Here is a 20132-nt window from a genome sequence, read left to right on the forward strand (position 1 = left end):
TTTGAGTCTGCAGTGTAATAAACTGTTTTATGAAATATTATGATCAAGAGTGAAAGAGAGTTTAGAAATCTGCATATGGACTTGAACAAGTGGACTCATATTCCGTCCCTTTGAAAAAGCCTGAAAGGTCTCCATCATAAAAACACTGGGAAATAAGGGGCTCCTGATTGGTTCTGCCACCTCCTCCTTTCCTAAATAATTCCTCTTGTTTACAAAAGATATTTAGTAGAGCTTTGAGAGGTTCATTAAAAAATATTACATTTTGAGAGCTCTGGAAGGATGAAAACATGAACATTTAATCATAAAAGGCAAATTAACAGTGACCACAGTATTACATGATTTCATCTACTGATCAGTAATCATCATTTGACAGTCATGAGTCAGATTTTTTCAGAACTGGATCTAATCATGTCACTTGAGGCATCAAAGTTAAAAAGACAAAACCATAACATGGATGAGTGACCGTACCTAATGAAATAATAATGACTTTATTTGATCCACTTCCTATGTCAAAGGAGAATTTGCAAGGGTTTCACTTTATATGTCTGTACTGACTACTAAAACCACTGCATATCCTCACACACGAACACATTAGTTTGTGAAGTAAGTTACTATCAGAGCTGCAGCCCCCTTTTGGTGGCTGAAGGATATTACAACTCGGGAGAGATTTCCTCAAGCAGCAGTGAAACCACAACATTTATTCAATAAAAGCAAGGGCAGATGTTTCATTTGAAGTATGTTTTTTAACCACAAAACACTTGCAGAAGTACTCTGCGGTGGGTTGGACACAAATTTTCTTAAAAAACTTCTATACCCCTTTAGACTTTTTGACATCTCATCAAATTATAGCCACAAATTTGAATATGGTTTACTGGGATTTTATGCTACAGAACAAGACAAATTACTACACAATTGTCAAGACCCTACAGCAACCCTGAACAACTCTGTTGTCCCTGCTGAACAACTTCCCACATCATGGTGCTGCCACTACCAGGTGCTTGGACAATAGTGTGTTTTATTTGGATTTCATGTTTAAGACTAACCTAAAACGGTGCATCAAATTCAAATTAGAAACGCCCTGTATTTAGCTCCATTCATTTTTCAATCCTTGGTCTCAGCTGAAGAAAAACAACCACACAGCATAATACCGCCACCACCATGTTTCAAAGTATTGTTGGTCTGTTAGAGTGATGCACTGTGTAAGTTGTACACCACACAGTGTTTTGTGTGTGGACCAACAGGTTGAGTTCAGGTCTTATTTGATTAGAAAACCGTCTTGTGCATGTTGGCTGTGCCCCCTGCAGGGCTTACAGGGTAAATTTGTGAGGCATTGTATTCACACTCAACTGGCGGACATCTGGCAAGGCTGGCTCTCTCAAATATTGGCTTACTGAGAAGTCAGCTGTCATCAACCCCTCTTTTAGGGCAATTAAGGCCGCAGAGAGCATCTCACTGTGCAACCCGCCTGCTTTACTGCGTGTGCTCACATAGAGCGTTAAGTGCACATTGCATATACGGCGCATGCAGAATTTACATTTCACACACGTTACATTAATTTCACTCCACACAGAATGTCCCAGAGGCCAGCTACTTATCCCTCATTTTGCCATGCCACGTCAGCCTCCCCCCCCCACCCCCACAGAGCCCTCGGAGGACCTCCCATTCGCTCTTCTACACATCAGAAAACAGCAATTCGGTTTGAGAGCGAGCTAACAGGAAGTAGGTCATTTTCACATGGAGCCAAACCAGATTGCGCTTCTCCTACGCCGTTTCCCACTATCACACACATGCACACACTCCCCCTCCATCTCACTTTCTTTGTCCGCCTCCACCCGGGTGCTTGAAGTGGGGGTGAGCACAGATTCAAATCCCCCAGCTAAATCATACCACTAAGCAGCTTTACAATCCAGGCACACACCCCCATGACTGTAAATAATGGTGGAAAAAAAGGACAGTTATTTCCATCCCTCTGTATCTCTCTGCTGCATCTCTTTTTCACGTCGTTTGACTCAATCCCCCTTCTTTGTCTCGCTCTGTGAGGAAAAAAAAGTGACAGAAGTAGCAAGGACTATTAGGTTATTATGTTCGAAGGGCATGAATCTTGTGTTATCAGAGGGAAACAGTTGGTCATGACAGCAGGAAACCTTGATGGATGCAGTCACTGCAGACAGTCACTCTCAAACTAACCAATGCTCAAAGTACTGACAACTTAGGAAGGACAATGAGGAGAAGTGAAGCAGTTATTTTAAATATCTTTATAAAAAATTCACAGAGAAAAGCAACTTTTCCATTAGGTTATCTGTGCATTAAATGTAAAGTAGGCCAAGAGTTAATGGCTTATAAATGCCAAGTCTAATAAGCAATGCAAGGCTGATGACTCACTCTTTGCATGTAAAGATGTCAAAGGAGCTTTTTAAATGGCTTGGCTGCAGTGAAGAAAATCTTATTTCACATTGAAAGCCGTGACGGGCTTTACGAGTGTCCTCTTTTCACTGCTTTTATTGACAAAGAATACATCTTTATTAAATCAAAGACCGATAAATATATTGCTACAAGTGGATTACTATGCAATTTAAAGTGATCCACCAGCTTATTTAATGCATTGGGCTTTCTCTGCTGATGTGTTTGCTCCAGAGGTTTTCTAAACCCCTCATCTTCATCCATATAGTTTTATTGTGCTCATCCATCATGCTTTTGGTCATGATCTACATCTCATGGCTACACATAAAAGACGGAAAGCAAACAAGACAAGTACATTGAGAGTTTTTAATTTTGGTTCAGCTGCATCTGCGAAACGACAGTCTGGAGGCGCACCTGAAAAAGATTAGGTGGATTTAGAACTCCAACATCCTTTAAAATGCATATCTGACACATTTCTGGTGCTGGTTGGTTTTTGTTCTTCCTGATGTGAAATTGACTTTTTGGAGCAAGATTTTGTTTTTGCTGACGACCAAGGCACAGGTCGTTAAAGGTCAGGTCTTCAACACGACATGTTATCTGTTGCTCTCCTTTAGTCGTTAAGAAAATCGGCTGTTAGTGTGTCTGCTTTCAATTTATGTCATCCTGATGAGAGAGTTTCTGTGTTATGCTTTTCTATATGGGGAGATTTTATCAAAACAATCCCCACTTTCACTGATCCTCATAACAAGTCAAGAGTGGCCTGAAGCCACAGTCACCTGTACTGAAAGCAGGAGAAAGCGTGGCTGACCTTCAGTCAAGAGATACGCCACGGAGGAATTACATGATGTGGCACTAATATTTCACAGTTTTAATAGATGGAGGTGAGGTGTTGGAGCGCACTGGCAGGCTGTGACTCCTAGCCAGAGGAGAGACTGATGCCCTCAGCCACACAGGTGGGATTCCTTAGATTTATTAGTTATAGTAAGATTAATAGACAAATAAGCCTACTGGGTTGTAGCCGTAGCCATTGTTCCTTCTTGCCCCCCTTTATGCGCCAGAAAAGAAATTAGAAACCTTTCTACTCAGGGTGTGAGAATGTCTTGGAGCTTGAAGTGGTTGAATAAGAACTGTATTTTTTTATTATTATTCTGCTCAGTAGAGGTAAATTATTTTTTTTCCTCTGTATGACTGTGTGTTACTCTGTCTTGCTCGTTATGTTTCTCACCAGTACTTACCTGTAAATATAGATTAGCCTGATTAATAACAAGCTTACACTTTGATTCAAGTAATGGTTCCTGATAATTCTTATTGTAGGCTTAGGTTGAAGTGTTACTTCTGATAGAAACAACAAGCAGTGGTAAGAAATAGGTTGACTCCTGGTATTTTTCATTATATACTTATCGTTCACGTCGGATTGATCGCTACATTAATTAATAATGAAATGCAGGAGACTGATTTACTCTAAAAAATCTAAACACAAGCAGTAACATACGTAGCATCCAATTAAAATCCCCAAAAACCAAACCTGCAACAAAAACAAAAAAGATTAGACTCAGTTGGCAATTTCTTATTGCCAACTGAAAAAAAAAGTTTGGAAAAGAAAATGCCACCTTTTATGCATTGGATGTTCCTGTGCCAAAGAGCAGAGAAAAGCAAAGAGTGACATGGGAACAAATTCGAGCCCACTGGGCATCTTCACACTCTTTGAATCCGTTTCTCTTGTTTGTTGGCTTCAGTTAAGTTGCTTCATAATGCAGCAATTGTAAAGAAAGGAGACCCTGCAGGCCACCTACGTCTGTAATGCGCACAGGCGTTCAGCCCACCTACTCTGACTGGAAGCCCCCAGCTGGACTAGAAAAGGAGACAAACTGTTTGAGAAAACTGATTTTATTGTGAGGGAAACTGTAACCCACAACACACATGTGATGCATCATTCATGAAAGCCTGGGAATCTTAAACCCCTATGTTTAAGATTGTTTAAGGGTGTTAATGTCTTTATATTTCCACAGAGAGAAGACCTCCAACAAAAAAAAATAAAATAAAATAAAAAAAAATCCATATTAGGTCATATACAAACGCTATAAAATTTACCCCAAGCACATCTACATAAATTTTCTAGGCCTGTCTGCTCGGCCGTTTCGTTTAGTGACATATGGAGCTGCTGTTCTGGTACAATCAATACATCATTATAATATTTCAAACATGCACGCTTAGCCTCTTTCCCCCTTTTCATGGTGACCAATCATTTATGCACGGAGAAATGCCAGGGAGTTAATCTTTTTCATTAAAGACAAGCACAATTGTTTTTTTTGGCTGTGCTCACACAGTTTTTATATTTGGTCATTTATCGGCCACTTAATGCGATAACTGACCAAATTGGACTTTAAAATCTTAACAAGTAGTAGCTACTTCATAGTTCTTCGTTTTTCAGTTGTATCATTGTCAACACTTGCAACAGTCTGAATATAACTGGGTTATCAGGAATTACTAATAATGTCTTATGACCCAACTTTAACCAGAATGAGTGACCTATCCTGCTCTAAATTTTAACAGCGGTTGTAAAGAGGAAGAGAGATCACATGCAAATTATTCATGTCAAAGATAAAAGAGGCTGCGTTTCAGTCTGCTAATCATGCACTCCTACACGTTTATATCCTCAAAGAGATTCTTTGTTCAAATTTCATCTGTCTTATTAGCAAAACTAATGGCTGGTTATTCAGCTAGGTCATTTTTGCAGGGGCTGTCAATGTAGATCTGCTTAGGAATGCACAGCAAAATGGGCTGGTTATCAGTCAATTTGAACATTAAAAATCTATTTTCTGATTGGTGAATGTACCGTACTACAGTCATATTGGCAGCAACGCTAGGCTAGGGAGACTCTGCTGGAGATTAAAGAAGATTACCTTGTGCAGCATTGATGAGGTCAGAGTACAGCAAAGTTCATCTTATTGTCTTAAACTTTAACATAGTTTTGTGGAACATGTTGGACTTATATTGACAATTAGCATGAATTTTGGTCATGCTAATTTGGTAATGTTTCAACCTATAGATACTTTAGAATATCAGCTCCATAGTTACCTTGTCTTTGTTTTAAAATAAAAGTAAAATCTGCAGTTTCAGCTCCTAGATCATTAATTTAATATTTAATGACCACTCACAGAACAAACAAACAAAAACCCTGCTCTGTTTAGTGTTGATCATAACAATGACTGAGGACAACAGCAAAGTAGCATTTGCTGATTTTGCCAGGCTTTCAATAGTACAGAAGAAAGGCTGCATGCAGAAATTGTGGCTTTTAATCATGACACAAATTAACAGTGAAACCAGACAGTGTGACATGAACTGAAGATAATACGGAACAGTTTAAATTTCTACGCAGACATCCAAGTCACTGAACGTGGATTTTTGTTGTCATCCTCCAAACGAGGAAGACACGCCAGATCTCCTGTTGCCTCTAAGATCTCCACGTTTAATCTACAAATGAAACTGTTGACTATTATTCCATTTAGATAAACGTTTCCACCCATTTAGCCATACTGTAAGATTATATTGCAGCTACACTAGCTTTAACAGTTTGACACAACTGCAGCAGCTTGCAGTTATGTTTGGTAAGTGTGCAATAATCGTTTCCCCCCCTCTGTGTTACACCTACTCATAGCTCTCAAAACACTTGCATAGAAAGCACTTATACACACACATGCTGACAGCCTTTTTGCAGGCTCCTGCTTCTTGACAGATGACAGTAGTGGTATGAAAAAAGCTGACATTCCTGCAACTACAGACGCCCAGTCTGGTCCAACCGGTTAGTTGTGCTCACTTTGTATCCATCCTCTCATTTGTTTAATGTGTACACTTGAGTTTTGTTTCAGACCGAATGTTTTAAAGATAAATCCACAGCTGCTGCTTCAGCTCTAATGCAGATGAAGGATTATTTGTGAAACACAGACTTCTAGTTTGTTAAGAGTCAGGTCATCAGTGAGGTTAGGTAAAGCGGCTGTTGCATTTTAATTTCCAGCATTATTTCCAAAGCCGCTGACACTTCAAGACCGGGCTTACAGAAATCTTTTTCACTTCAGATAAAACTCAAGTCCAATAACCTGTCGACTCTCGTCTAGTCTTCCTGAACCATTTTCTTTGAAGACTGGGAACCCTGCAGTAAACTCATGCATACCCTGGGAGCTCTTTGTGGAACTCCTGGAGGGAGAACAAGAAAGCTGAAATATGTTGGACTTCAACTTCAGATAAATAATGAAGCTGGAAGGATTATTATGCCATATTCTTACAAGAAGATGTTCGAGGATCTCAGAAAGAAAGAAATTTTAATCACAGACCTGAAACATCTAGCCCAGGAAGCAACTCTATTTATTCAAAATCAGGTCCAACTATATTCTTGTTTCGATACAGAACTGAATAAATGTTTCCAACCCTGCAACTGTCACTTGCTGTTAGCCCGTCTTAGAGAACACACAAACAACATTCCCTTCATGAAAATTAGATTACAAAGCAAAATCAGAGGGAACATCAAACACAATGTGGCCTTTTTGATTCTTCAAAGACTTGGAGACTCCATAACACAATCCCCTTGAAGCAGCGCAGTCTCATCACAGAACCCACTAGTTTCAGTCATTTATTTATGAACATGTCTTACATATACCATGCTCCACTCTAAAGCTTCCCCTCTCCTTTGAATGAGAGAATCCTCCAGTGATTGGTTTGTTTCTGGGTCATCATGCCAAAGGATTATACTGTTGTTTTACTAATTACCAACTGCAGCAGCAGACATTTTTTTCAGATAATCCTTGATCTAGCTTCACTTTTCTTTCTGCGTCTTCTATTGCACTTAATGCTCTGTGCAATCTTACACCCTGTCTAGACAAGAACTTTCCTAATTGACCATGGATTTGACGGTTACTCAACAATACCCACCTAATTTAAAAAACATGCCTGCGGTGGGGCCAAACTAAGCCCTGAAGAATTTTCTGTTAGGTGTAGAGTTAGATGTTTTGAGGTGAGATTACAGGTCCCCCTCTTTGAAAATCATCACCTCCCACACAACGCTGCTGTTGCCAATCTGAAAATATTTTTCTTTTTTTTTTAACACTGGTTTCTGAAGTACAATCGAGGGCATCACCACAGCAGTCTGCTTCCACAAAGCTGACACTGTTAAGAGAACCTGTCAGGAAAACTGAACAATGTTTAAACGGCCATTTGCTCAACCTTTTCTTTAAATGCTAACTGTCCAATCCACCTATGTTTAGCAAATTTAACTTGGTCCAAAAAAAAAAAAAAGCCTTTTTGAATACCAGAGGATTACTCCAGTTTTGGGAAAGGGTTTACCGTAGCTTATTAGTGTAAAGTTGAGATGATAAAATGTTCCTTTATTTTCTTTTCATACTTAGAAAATACATACTGTACAAGATCTAACTCAAGATTTCTGCAAAGATCTCCACAATGTTTACAATTTAGGAGATAAACTCGGACAAGCAACACAGCATGAATATCAACAACAGGCATGTGCACAACTGGAAAAGGGTGCAAATTGTTGACTGGTTCTGAGTCTAAAATCTGAAAAACTCCAGAGTACACAAATATTTAAGAGAAAGAAAAAAAAGGAGTAATAAAAAAATGAAGAAATTCTTCAGCTATGAAGCAGAAATCAATGTCCATTTTCATCTTTTCCAGACAGCAGGAAGAAGAAAAAGGAGAAGAAATTGGAAAAAAAAGAGAGGAAAAAAAAGCATAACCGATTCAAAATCTAAGCCAAGACTTTCATGAGACAAAATATGTGGGTGGATCAGATCATTCTGTCCCAGGTTCAGGATAAAGGAATTTTCCAGATCCTTAAATTCTGGGAAGGCCTTGCCGTTTTATTATGGTTTGGATGCTGGGTCACATAACATCCATTAAAATTTAGCACAGATTAATGATAAAACTAAACCTTCTGATTTTTGCAAGGTCATAGGCAGACACATAAACATGCAAGCTTTAACTTGAACCTTAATAATATTATTTTTAGAGTTACTAAATGTATTTGCAGCTGTGTTAGGAGAGTAGTTTGCATTGTTATCTTATCTGTATTTGCATTATCTATTTTTTCCCAGATGTTCCTGCTAAATTTGAACCCAGTAAGTTAAAATTACACAGTTTGTATTACTAACAGCAGTTAGTCATAATAATTAGTAAATTGATTTCAATGTAAATGAAAGGCAGCATAAGCACATGTGTCTGTCCAGCTGATTATCAACATTTTTCATTAACATGTAAAAGGTAATGAGACTCAAAAGCAGATTAACCATGTTAAAGGACAGAGGAAACTAATATCCCAGGGATTTGTAAATGATGACAGAACAGACAGGATGGGACTGGCTGGGATACAGGACTGCAAACATTCACTTCCTCTTCAAATGCAATAGCAGAAAATAAAAAAAATAAAAAATACTGACAAAATTGTCATAATAATATCTACTGTTTCCATCTAACCAAACGCCAGCACATTTATTTCCTCTTTTCTTGTTTAAACTAGGCATCTGCACTGCCTCCCGATAGCTTGCAGGCATAACAACTGCATCTCCAGGGATTTCTATGCTGTTTTCTGTAACCCCTACATGTTCTGCCCTATGGGATTCGCAATAGTTGGCAAGCTGGAGCCCACTGACAAGTTATCAGCAGATTAATGATGAAGCAGTTGCATCATGTATATAAAATAACCTTAAACATTAAAAAAAATATATAGCACCCATGGTCACTGATGGTGATGCAACTCTAGCATGACAGAGGTCAGCAAAAAAGATTAAATGCATGCATCAGGAGACCTGTGACCAAGAGCTACAGTACATCACTCACCCTGGTGATATCGCTCAGCGGCACTTTACAGTGGCGCACGTGAGTATGTGTGAGTTTTTTTACCCACTGGAATCTGCAGCAGATTATCAGTCACATCAAATCCTCGACTCTGACACTGATTTACGTTCTTTATGTGCTGTGACTGTGAAAATGTGGACAGGCAGAGAGAATTAACACATTCTGAAGAGCAAAGGAAGGATAAGGGTTCCTCAAAAAGGGGTCATGAGTTTAGCTGCTACTGTCCTGCTGGAAACAAGTGTTTATCAGAGCTCGTCCGGATTCTTGAGCCCCTCACCTTTAAGGCTATTAATTTAATAAATTACAGTCTTCAGAGCGCCAACAATGGTCATCTTTCTTTGAAAGATATAAGGGTATTGAGAGGGTTGTGGAAAAGTAACCCTCTAAATTGTTAAAATGATAACAACAGGTCATAAATCACAGAAAAACCTGAAAACACAAGGAAAGTATTGATCTTTTTTCTCTCTTTTTTGTGAGCATGTACATTAACATCAACACTTGGTGGCATTCCTGGTAAAGATGTTTAAAAAATATCACTGGAATAAATTAATGATTTATTGTATAATACCACTGAATTTATATATATAAAAACTCATCTTTGATCCAGATATTATTAAAGATTAGTTTTTTATTTATAATCATGTGAGTTTAAATAAAAACTGATCTTTTGAATACTTTTCGGAATTTCCTTTTATGTTAACCAATAATTTATCATAAAGTGAGTGATGAAATAGATTTTGGAACCAACAATTTTCAGAAAATGTATTTTTCTTTGAGATACCAGGACACTTTAAATAAAAACCAGGTGGACTCTATAGTTTCAAGACTTAAATTGTGTCAAACTATCAAAAATCCCTTTATCTCTATGTCCCAACCCTGTGAAACGTTAAAGGAATAGAGTAAGTGTTCCACCAGCAAAAGGCGATTGTAAAACTCTTTATACATCAAAACATGTAAAATCCAAGAATTCATAATAGGTTCCTGTTCTCTAAACAATGACTGCATGGTTCCATGTGTGTATGTAAAAGTCCCAAGAAGGTTCTCCAGTCCTTGACCTATAATCCACCGCCATCCGTAGTCTTCCTTACTTGATCTTCTAGATTTGTTTAATCCTCTCAAGAGGAACTTGCGCACACAAGATAAATGCATGTGAAAACACTGACAGACATGCATATACATTTAGTTTTGCATACAAGCTTATATAAATAATAAGAAGAGTAGAACAGGACATGCACAGCCAGGTTGAGCCTTGCACTACTAACCCACTTTAGGAATCTGACTGCAGCTGTCAGCGGCACTTTTGAAGTGTTCCACTTCTTCATCTCCCTCCACTGGGCATATATAAACTGCCTCCCGGTACAAACAGAACATTGCAAACACACACACAAGCAGAAATGCACAGTAACAGGTTGCTCAAGAGTCTGTGAGCTGCTGCCTTTCTCGGTTGCACGGTGTCATTGACGAGACACGACTACACGACTGTGGCATCGTCAGACCTTTTCACTGCACCAGCAATGCAATTACACCCATTATGAAAGCAATAAGAGTTTAAGATCTTACAGCAAACAAGACATGAGAGGCAGGATATTAAATCTGGACCATTGCACAAGCTATGGGAGTTTTGTTACAGTTTACTGACACATTAAGCATGTTAGTAATTCAGTGAGCGTTACTAATGTCTTCTCAAAAGCTGGACTAGCGGATGGGTTTACCAGGCTTTAGAAGTTGGAGGGCGAGTGGGAGGTGAGAGGCTGGAGGCTGGCCAGGGCCTCTTCATATATATATATATATATATAAACTAGATGTCCAAGAGTTGAATAGATGTGTTAGAAAGGTGAACTGGAATATCAGACTTTGCTTCAGTAAAACTGAGATAAAGGATCAGTCTGTTTTTGCAACCTGTGTCCCCATAAGAAGGAGCCTGAGCTCCCATAAAGGCACTAAATTCATACATACAATAGAATACCTTTAATTCTTATGAAACTGTTATATAAACAAGTATGTGATTCATATTGTAATCAGAACAAAACTGCAGTGTTTTTCTCCCATTTGTGATCTAAATGCACAGGCCGCAGATTTTGGGTTTTTGGACAGAATCTGACATGCTTGGCCATAAAGTCCGATAGAGCCAGCAACATGTGCAGCATATGGTTGTGGAGAAGTTTTTCTGTGCGGCTGGCTGCGTTATAGACCAGCAAAAGATAAGTGCAAAGTGTAAAATAATTGATAAATGGGTTTATAATTTTTTTCCAAACACGAGTCTGAATATGAAGCGAGTCTTTATTTTTAGCTCATTTAACACCATCACCTCTAAATATCATAATTTATGTTAAATTGAATGCAGTTAATTCAGAACAATTCTGGCATGGGAACCTGACTCCAACTCCAGTCTTTTAGAACTACTGTCCTGCTCAAAGAACATAATAACGGTCCTGTATAGACGCAAAATATCAGTTCATTTATGAACTGATATTTTTTTTCTGATTTTTTTTCTCCCCCAAATTAGGCTCCCAAAAATCCAGTTGTCGGTGAAGGCCAGGGTCTACCATCAACATCCTAAAAATGTGTTGCATTTGCAAAGTGTGAATGCCTGAATCCACAAACTCTCTCAAAGGAATACACCTTTTCCTGCAGGTTAAACAATCTTTGTGCTCTTACATAACTGTTCCAGCACTCATTTTCCTGGCAGCTCTGCTCTGCTTTCTCTTTTCCTTTTTTAATAAACCTAAACTACTTTTCCTACACACACGTTTAACACACTATTTATTGGAAGCCATGAACCCAGACATTCCGCTAGGGTCCATCAAATAGAGGAGGATACTACTTATCCAAGTTTTATTTCTGTGCATGACTTTTGGGAGTTTTCACAGGCACTGCTTACACTTTCCACTGAGAAAATTAACCCTGTTTGCATCCCATCTATGAGCCCCTTGATAGTCTTAAAGTTACAAAGAATCCAGTGTGTGACTGTTGAGCTGTAGATCCTTACTGCACAGCTAACTAATGAAGAGGAAACTGAAACTCACTTGAAAACTCTGTTTTTTTCCCCTCACCAATTCTTCACATATATATTGGGTCTAGCCATCGGCTACATATTAAAAGTGATTTAAAGTTGTTTACAAAGCAGAACTGAGCTTCAGAATGTACAGTGGCCTCATGTTCACCTGAAACATTTGCACAGAAGCACGCAAACTCAAATCTGATTTCCATATGGGTCCGTCTGCTGTAAAAGTCTGCAGAGTCCTGTGTAAGCCAATCAGGCAACGTCATGGGTAATTATCACGTGCGATCAGATAGCTTTTTGAAAGCAAAGCTCAACAACGGGCTCTTTGTGGGAACTGGCCTTTTCGTTAGAGATGAAACGCACACACTTTTGTACCGAACTTCCAATCAAGCCAAGACGTCTTTAACCTCTCAACATACATCTAGGTATCGACTGAGCTGTGGAGTCGGACTGCGTGGTGCCACCAAGCGGAAAGATGAGCAAGAGAAAATAGCTGTCAAAACAGCGGACGAGACAAACTGTTGAACAGAGATGAGTCATACTGTAGGAGTTCAAAATGCTGCCATCCCCCAGGAACCTCTAAAGCAGATTTTGGTTTACTTTGTACAGGTAAAAGGATAGTTTTTGGGAAGAATGGGCATAAGAGTAGATGGAGAGAAAACACATTTCGGTTCAGTAATACAAGTCTACACACTGACATGACAGGGAATTTTGCCTTGACTGTGGCGGTAAGATGAAAGATTTCCTTAAGTTTTGGAGCCAGAATTTTTAAAATGCCTCGACACCAGAAATTGTCCAAGGCCCGAATACATTTTATTGGCAATTTTAACAGAGTGCATGAGTTTGCATATTATTTGGTACAGCCAAATGTGCAAATCTCAGAAGCAAGAATAAATCTAGCGGTTTAAAGAGCAAATGTTCAGTTTAGGGAAATAAATAATTTTCATGCTGTCTTTGCAAGTAAATCGGAGAGACAAACACTATTCACCAAATCTTCGGGTCTCAAGCAATGATTCATAGTAGTACTGTATCATGCTTGTTGAAATGGTGAAGGTCAGAATTCAAACCAGGTCAAATACCCACAGCTGATTGTAGTGAGAGAAAGAGATTAAAAATGTGTCTCAGTGAGGGCCCCTTGTGTTTTGTGCACAACTTTAGAGAAACCCTCAGCTGAACTACATGCTCCACTGCTGCTCCCTGACATCCTGCAGGGCTCTCGTGCATTTCCACAGACTGTCTGTATGCTTCTCTCCATCAGCTTCCTCAAACCCGCAGTTCTTTTGGAGCAGACACACCAGGTGAAACCCTCCTAAAGAGTCTAATGTGGACAAAGATAGAAAACAGGCTAGAAACTTATATTAAAGCATAATTTAATATCAGGCTACTTGGATTGCTTCAGGGTGTCCCTCTGTTTATTACTGCACAAAATTAGTTTTTTTTTTTTTCCATGAAGCAAGAAGCTGCTGGCTTGTTCCTACAGCTGGCAAATGAATGATTGAGATCTTAATGCCAAGCTCATAACAGCCCAAGTTCGCCTGTATGTCATAAAACCCTACAAACCACACACTGTAACGCACTGAAAGCTGCAAACTTTAAATGTCTGGTTCCACAGGGTGTAAACAGAGTGGTTTGCTGCCAGAATCAGAGTAGAGAAGCAAGGCTTTATCATAAAATCCCAGAGAATTGTTCAGAATTGCTTCCACAGCTCAACGGGTAATTAAAAGTGGACACTGAAGCAGCAGGAGCAAGAGTGTGTGTGTGTGTGTGTGCGCATTTGATGATAGACTATCTCAGTTGATCACGCAAAGCCAACATGTTTTGCAGGATGCTATTTTTGCTAGGTCTGTCCGACTTTGACAAAACTTTGTTGACTTTTGTTTGTCTGTAGAGCATTCAAGGACAAGAAAAGAACAAGTAAAAGAAGCCATTGTGTTGCTGAAAGTTGCACGTGTCAAACCAAAAGCTTTAGAGCTTGTTTCGAGTAACTGTTCAGTTTTGCTTATTTTACCATGTCTAGCGACAAAATTATTCAGTAAGGCGACAGAAAAATAAATAGTACGAGGGGGAAAAAAATACACACATAACTCAAGACCCCACGTGTTGCCATTTTAACCCTTTCATTTCAGTAAATAATTTCATATGCATGTACTTAACCATTCCAGATCAGTTTGTCTCTTTATTGTTTAATATTCTGATGAATTATGGAGATAAATATTCATGAGCACTGACAGTTCTCTCAAAGTTGGCTCGTTTTTGCATCAGTAAAGCATTTAATAATGAAGAAAGAGGTATTTTTTCTGCTTCATGCCAAGACAAGTCCACAGTTCAGCCATTCTGTTATCTGCTCTAAATCTTACTCTCTCTTGCCACCTGAATGAAGTTGCTCAGTTTTAGCTTTGAGCTTTTAACTGCTATTTTGGAAAATGCTTTTAGAAACATCAGAAGTGTTTTGAAAATTTCAGCATTAAGAGAATGATCTCTAGTAACTTTAGTAGAGAAGTTTGAAATGGCAAACGCAATAACATGACAAACACCTGATGGACGGTAGAAAAGGAAAGAAACACAAGGAAGAGATTTTTTTTGTATTAGTGGAACAAAACTACCCTTGCAGTCTTTTTAGGATAGAATTATATATAAGGACACTTGGACATGTGGACAGATAAAGGCGAGAAACCTTAAATAGACAAAAAACTTGATGACAGTCCATTCTACCCAACTAGAACAACCTAAAGACTTTGCAGCTCTGCTACTCGAACGACTAAAAACAGAAGATTGGTTTCACAAATCATTTTTCAAAGAGAATATTTCAGGCTTAAGTAGAAGTCATAAAGGGAGAAATTGAAAAAGAAATGAATCCCTGTTGAAAGCCTGACCTGGTTTGAGAGACGGTCATGGGCAGAGGGACTTTTACTGACAGAAACTCTGCAGAATTGGTTCAGTCAGAATATCCAGTCCACTGTGTCTCTGCCTCACCGCCTTTCCCTGGCATTGCTCCATACTTCATCTCCATGTTGGTTCTGGCACTTCATCCCGCCTCCTCCTCACAAAAAAAAACACATCTCACCACCCAAGTTACTACAACTACACTTCACCCTGTGTGGTTGCACATGCTTTCCCATCTTCACCCTTTTCTCCCTTTGACACTCCGTCCCTCACTACGTCTGTCACTTTTCAGTCTTCCTTTGCTCTCAAATTGTAGCCTGGAGAAGTGTGAGCCACATGGGTAGTGACGACAGTCCCATACTGAACCTTGTCAACCATGAGGCCAGCAACATTAAGCATCGCCCTGTACGGATTCAGTGTTGTAATCGTACCCAGAATGACTCCCCATTCAGTGCTCCTTCACAGCTCCCTGTTCTGCTGGTGACTCTGGTGTAGGCATGTTTGATAAGAGCTTCTTTGAATTAAGAAAACAAATGAAGGCATTTATAGGCAAAAAACATCTCAATATAGCTTTTTGCAGCATGTGGCAGATTATATATTCTACCCAACACTTTTGCAAAGACATTAATGGTAACTCTCCTTGTGATTCACATATCAGTCTTCAGAGCAAAATACCACTTGTGTGCTTCATCCTGTTGCTCTGAATATGTGACAGTGTGTTTACATGCTCCGGGCTATTGTCAGCACTTCCTGTTCATCATCACAGCAGCATATGTCTTTCTGAGGGGGCCACGCTTATGTGCAACACCAATGAAAGTCAGGCGGGCTGAACGCAGCACAATCCAAGCGTTATGTCCAGGTGCAACTTATGCATCACTCCTGCAGTTAGTCATACCCTGCAACTTTGCACGGAGTAAACATGTGGTGTGAAACAACCTTTGATGAATAAAGGAGAGATGACTGGAGTAAGTGTGCCTCACCTGGAGATTATGACTAGGTGTTGATAACACAGCTATATGGAGTTTGCTAAATTAGGAGCAGGACCAGTTAAGTGGGACAAGTTCCCCTTTAGGTGAAATTGCTTGTTATTGGTAAGAGTACAAAATTTTATAGCAAAAGTATTCATACTGCATTAACTTTCATTCACAGATGTTAATGGATTTTATAGGGTTTTACGTGATAGACTAACAGGATGTAGCTCATTACTGTGAAGTAAGAGAGAATAGTAAGGTGGTTTTCCAATTTCTCAGCTAAAAAATGTGGTGTGCTGTTGTATTCAAATCCCCTGAGTCAATCTTTCATAGAACTACCTTTCATTACAGCTGTAAGTCTTTGAGGATCTATCAGCTTTTCATATCAAGAGGCTGAAATTGTCATCAGATAGGAAAAAGAGCTTCTTTCAACAGTATGGACGTCGACTGGGTCCATGGTTTAAGCTAAACCATCTCATTTTGGACTAAAGTGTCGTTTAGGATTGCTGTCCTGCTGGAAGGTGAACCTTGAATCTCAATGCAACAGCAGCCTATACCCTTTCAAATAAGAAGTTTGCTTCCATTAGTTTTCTGTATTTAGTCATTCACCTTATCAGATCTGCCCAGTTTTCCAATCCCTACTGAAGAAAAACATCCACACAGCATGATGGTGCCACCACCATGTTTCACAATGGGAATGGTTTTGTTTATTGTGAAAGTAATCTTCTTTAATACAATCTATTGAGCAAGTTGGCCATGAAGTATAATTTTGGTCTCTTCTGACCTGAGCACCTTCTTCCCACATGTTTGATACATTCCATATGTGGTGTATGACAAACTTTAAACAAAACCTGTTTTATTTTTACTTTATAGTTGCCATCAAATTGTTGTCCTGTCAACAGTCTTACACTTGAACTATTAATCTCTGAAGCCACCTTAGGCCTCTTTTCAGCTTGTGTGATAAATATTCTCTTGTCAGTGAAAGATTATGCCCAACATTTGGTATGCTTGTATTTGTGCCATACACTTTACATTTTCAGACAATGGATAAAGCAATGTGCCATGAGATGCCTGGGACATTAGCTTACATGTGTGAAACATCTCAAAGAGTTTCTTGGTCTTCAGGATTATGCTAGTTGACTAATAATGTTCTCTGACAAACCTACAAAGGCTAAAACACAGTTTATACACCCGGTCTATATTTAGGTTGAATTACTCACAGGTGGACACAATTTTGTGACTTGTGAAGAGAGTTTGTTGGATCAGATTTTATTTAGGGGTATCAGATAGAAGGGGTCAAAATGAATGCTGCACTTTTCACATGTTTCCTTGATAAAAAGATGTTTGAAAACCGTCATTGTTCTTCAAGATTAAGTCAAACTTTGTACTGGAAACAATGAGGCACGTTGAAGTTTGTGACAAGCTGAAAAAGGACAAGGGGTCTGAATACTTTTGCAAGGCACTGCTCCTTTATGCAGAACTATATAAAAAAAAAAGGCTCTGCAAAATCTGTTTATTAAATATTTAAGTTTTGGACTCTATCCTGTGCCGAATTAGGTTAGGGGGAATTCCTACTTACTAAACTGGCCATGACTGAACGATATTTAGAGATGCAGCACAAATATTTATGGATCTAGTTTCATTGCATACCGTTTAGTCAGAGGGCTGGGGCTTGCACATCTGCGTTTACTTTAAAAGTGTGCTACACTTCCAAAAATTGCCCTATATAGTCTACAAAAACACTGACATTTTACAAGCAAATCTTTGGAATGCCTTCTCTTGAAGATCTTAAAGCTTTTTTCTTTTTTTTTTTCAGTCAGTATGAATCCACCTTATTTGCTCCGGTGACCATAAAAACATCAAGGAGACCTGTTGGGGTCAGAGTGACACCAGCGGCACAGCTGGCGAAGGCGCAGAGAAACACGTCCATTCACTTCAGCGCAAACAGTCTTCAGTAATGACAGCGACGCCCTGTCAATCATGCATACTTATCCATTCACACCGGATGGCCTTGCTGAGTCTTAATCATCACCTGTCAAGTCCGGGTCAGCCTTTCTGCCCTAATTAAACACACACGGAGCAAACCCGTCAAAGTGAACCTGAAACCATCTCACGGCGAAAATACCATTTCCATTTGGGACGTCGGTCCTAGAAAATACTATTCGTGTTGTGATGCTGCATGTACTAAAGACTAACAACAGCAAATAACGCTGATGGAAACAGGTCGGAACAGAAATAAATCAAGAGGTGTGAATGGAGTGGAATAATAGAGTCTACCTTGGTTATCCTCGTCCATGTCTGCAGCGGGCAAAAATCTAAATCTCCCGAAAAATCGTACAGAGAAACTTCCGATGCGTCTAATTTACTCCTGGGTGAACGTCCTATTTTCCAGGACGCATTTGGCGTTCAGGTAGTCTCACAGGCAGGAGCGTCTCCTCTCAGGAGATATTGTGGCCATTTACCCCTCACACACAGTCCCAGGTCCCGTCCTCCGGGGCCCGTGTGTCCGTCCGGTACTGAGCGACGGGTCTCTACATCGGCGGCAGATTGTCTTTAAGCTGACAGTGGCGCTCGTTATCCCTCTAAATACGCCTTCACTCCACTAGTATAGGCAGAGCGGCTGATGAGACCGCTGCAGGAAAGTTGTCCACGCTCTGACCGGAAATAGAACTCGCTGTTGAGTCTGTTTGCATCAGAATAAAGGCAGCGGGACTCACTATACAGTGTGCGACGGAGTCTTAAAACTGAGGCTTTTACTTTGAAGTTTTCCTCAGGAAACCAGTTTCTGATTGTTTTTGTGAGTATACATGTTAATCCAATCCCAGCTACGCTGCACAGCTCGAGCTGCGCGTCAACGTTGATCAGCCGTCACGTGACTCAAAGCGGCATTCGCCCCAAAAAATATTGTAAACTCGTTATATTTTAGGCATTGTATGGTTTGATTTTTTTTAAACATATATATATATATATATAGTTAATCTCAGAACTTTGAAATTAGTCATTTATTATTACCAGACAAATAACAGCAATAAAAACTGATATTGTCTTCAAAAGACTGGATCTTCTTGTTTTTAGTATAAATAAATAAATAAATAAATAAAAATGATCAAGGACATACCAAGTAGTAGATGGAGGGAAACTAAGTATAAAATGGTTTAATTTTAGAAAATGGTTTAATTTTATATGGAAATTTGAATAAAATCAATACTAATCAAGTTTGGTCTTCATCCTCCATATACGCTGTGGGATACTCTTCTGTTTCATTACCTTCACAAATTGATAAACATTTTATTGTTCAAGTTTCAAAAACTTTGCGTGTTTTTTATGAATAAGGAGACGTGAGTTGACTCACTAGACATTTATTGGGAACATCAGGTTAAAGGGGAACAGATGCAGCCTCTGGCAGTCTCAGTCTGGAAAAACAACGTTTTCTAAATGGATACCTCTCTAAATTATAGCATAATCCATGGTGTGACACGGTGGATGTCCTAAGTAGATACTTCACTGATGCACTTCTTTATCAATATACATTGTCTGGATACTGTTCAGATCAATATGCACTTGGGGAGTCATCTTCTCTCTGTGCCTGTTGGCATGATCTGCTCTAGTCCTGTCCAGTCTGACCCAGCTGGTTGTATTTATCTAAACCACTGAGTCTCAGCTGATTTTCCACATATTCCTTTCCTATTAAACAGGCACTTAGAAACGTATTCATGCCCATCTGTTGATATCTCTGGACCCCCTCTCAATGATGCTTTTTCTACCTCAACACTGTTTACAAGTAAATTGATCAATTTATTTGTTTTCCATATAACAATAGAGCGCAACAAATTTGTGGGTTCTGAATGCAAGGAAAACCAAGAACTGTGCACTAGGTAAAATATTAAATGCAATATATCAAGGACATATGCTACAGAGGTATGTGAATACCAATACTAGGTGAATGTTTGGGGATCAGAAATAAGGTTTATTATGATTCAATGTGTCAAGATAAAGAACAGCTCTGTATTTTA

General features: G+C 39.2%; 1 protein-coding gene across 1 annotated transcript in view; it reads right to left on the reverse strand.

Moving 5' to 3' along the window:
* The window catches only part of cyth3b (cytohesin 3b), a 33670-nt gene extending 14902 nt beyond the window's left edge, over positions 1-18768 (reverse strand). Inside the window, exon 1 of the mRNA XM_008416762.3 lies at positions 18397-18768. Within this exon, the coding sequence (XP_008414984.1) occupies positions 18397-18415 (19 nt within the window). The 5' untranslated portion in view covers positions 18416-18768. The remainder of the gene's footprint in view (positions 1-18396) is intronic.
* Positions 18769-20132: the final 1364 nt, after the last annotated feature.

The sequence above is a fragment of the Poecilia reticulata genome, chromosome 8 (assembly GCF_904066995.2).
Source record: "Poecilia reticulata chromosome 8, P_reticulata-male-v2, whole genome shotgun sequence".
NCBI classification, from domain to species: domain Eukaryota; kingdom Metazoa; phylum Chordata; class Actinopteri; order Cyprinodontiformes; family Poeciliidae; genus Poecilia; species Poecilia reticulata.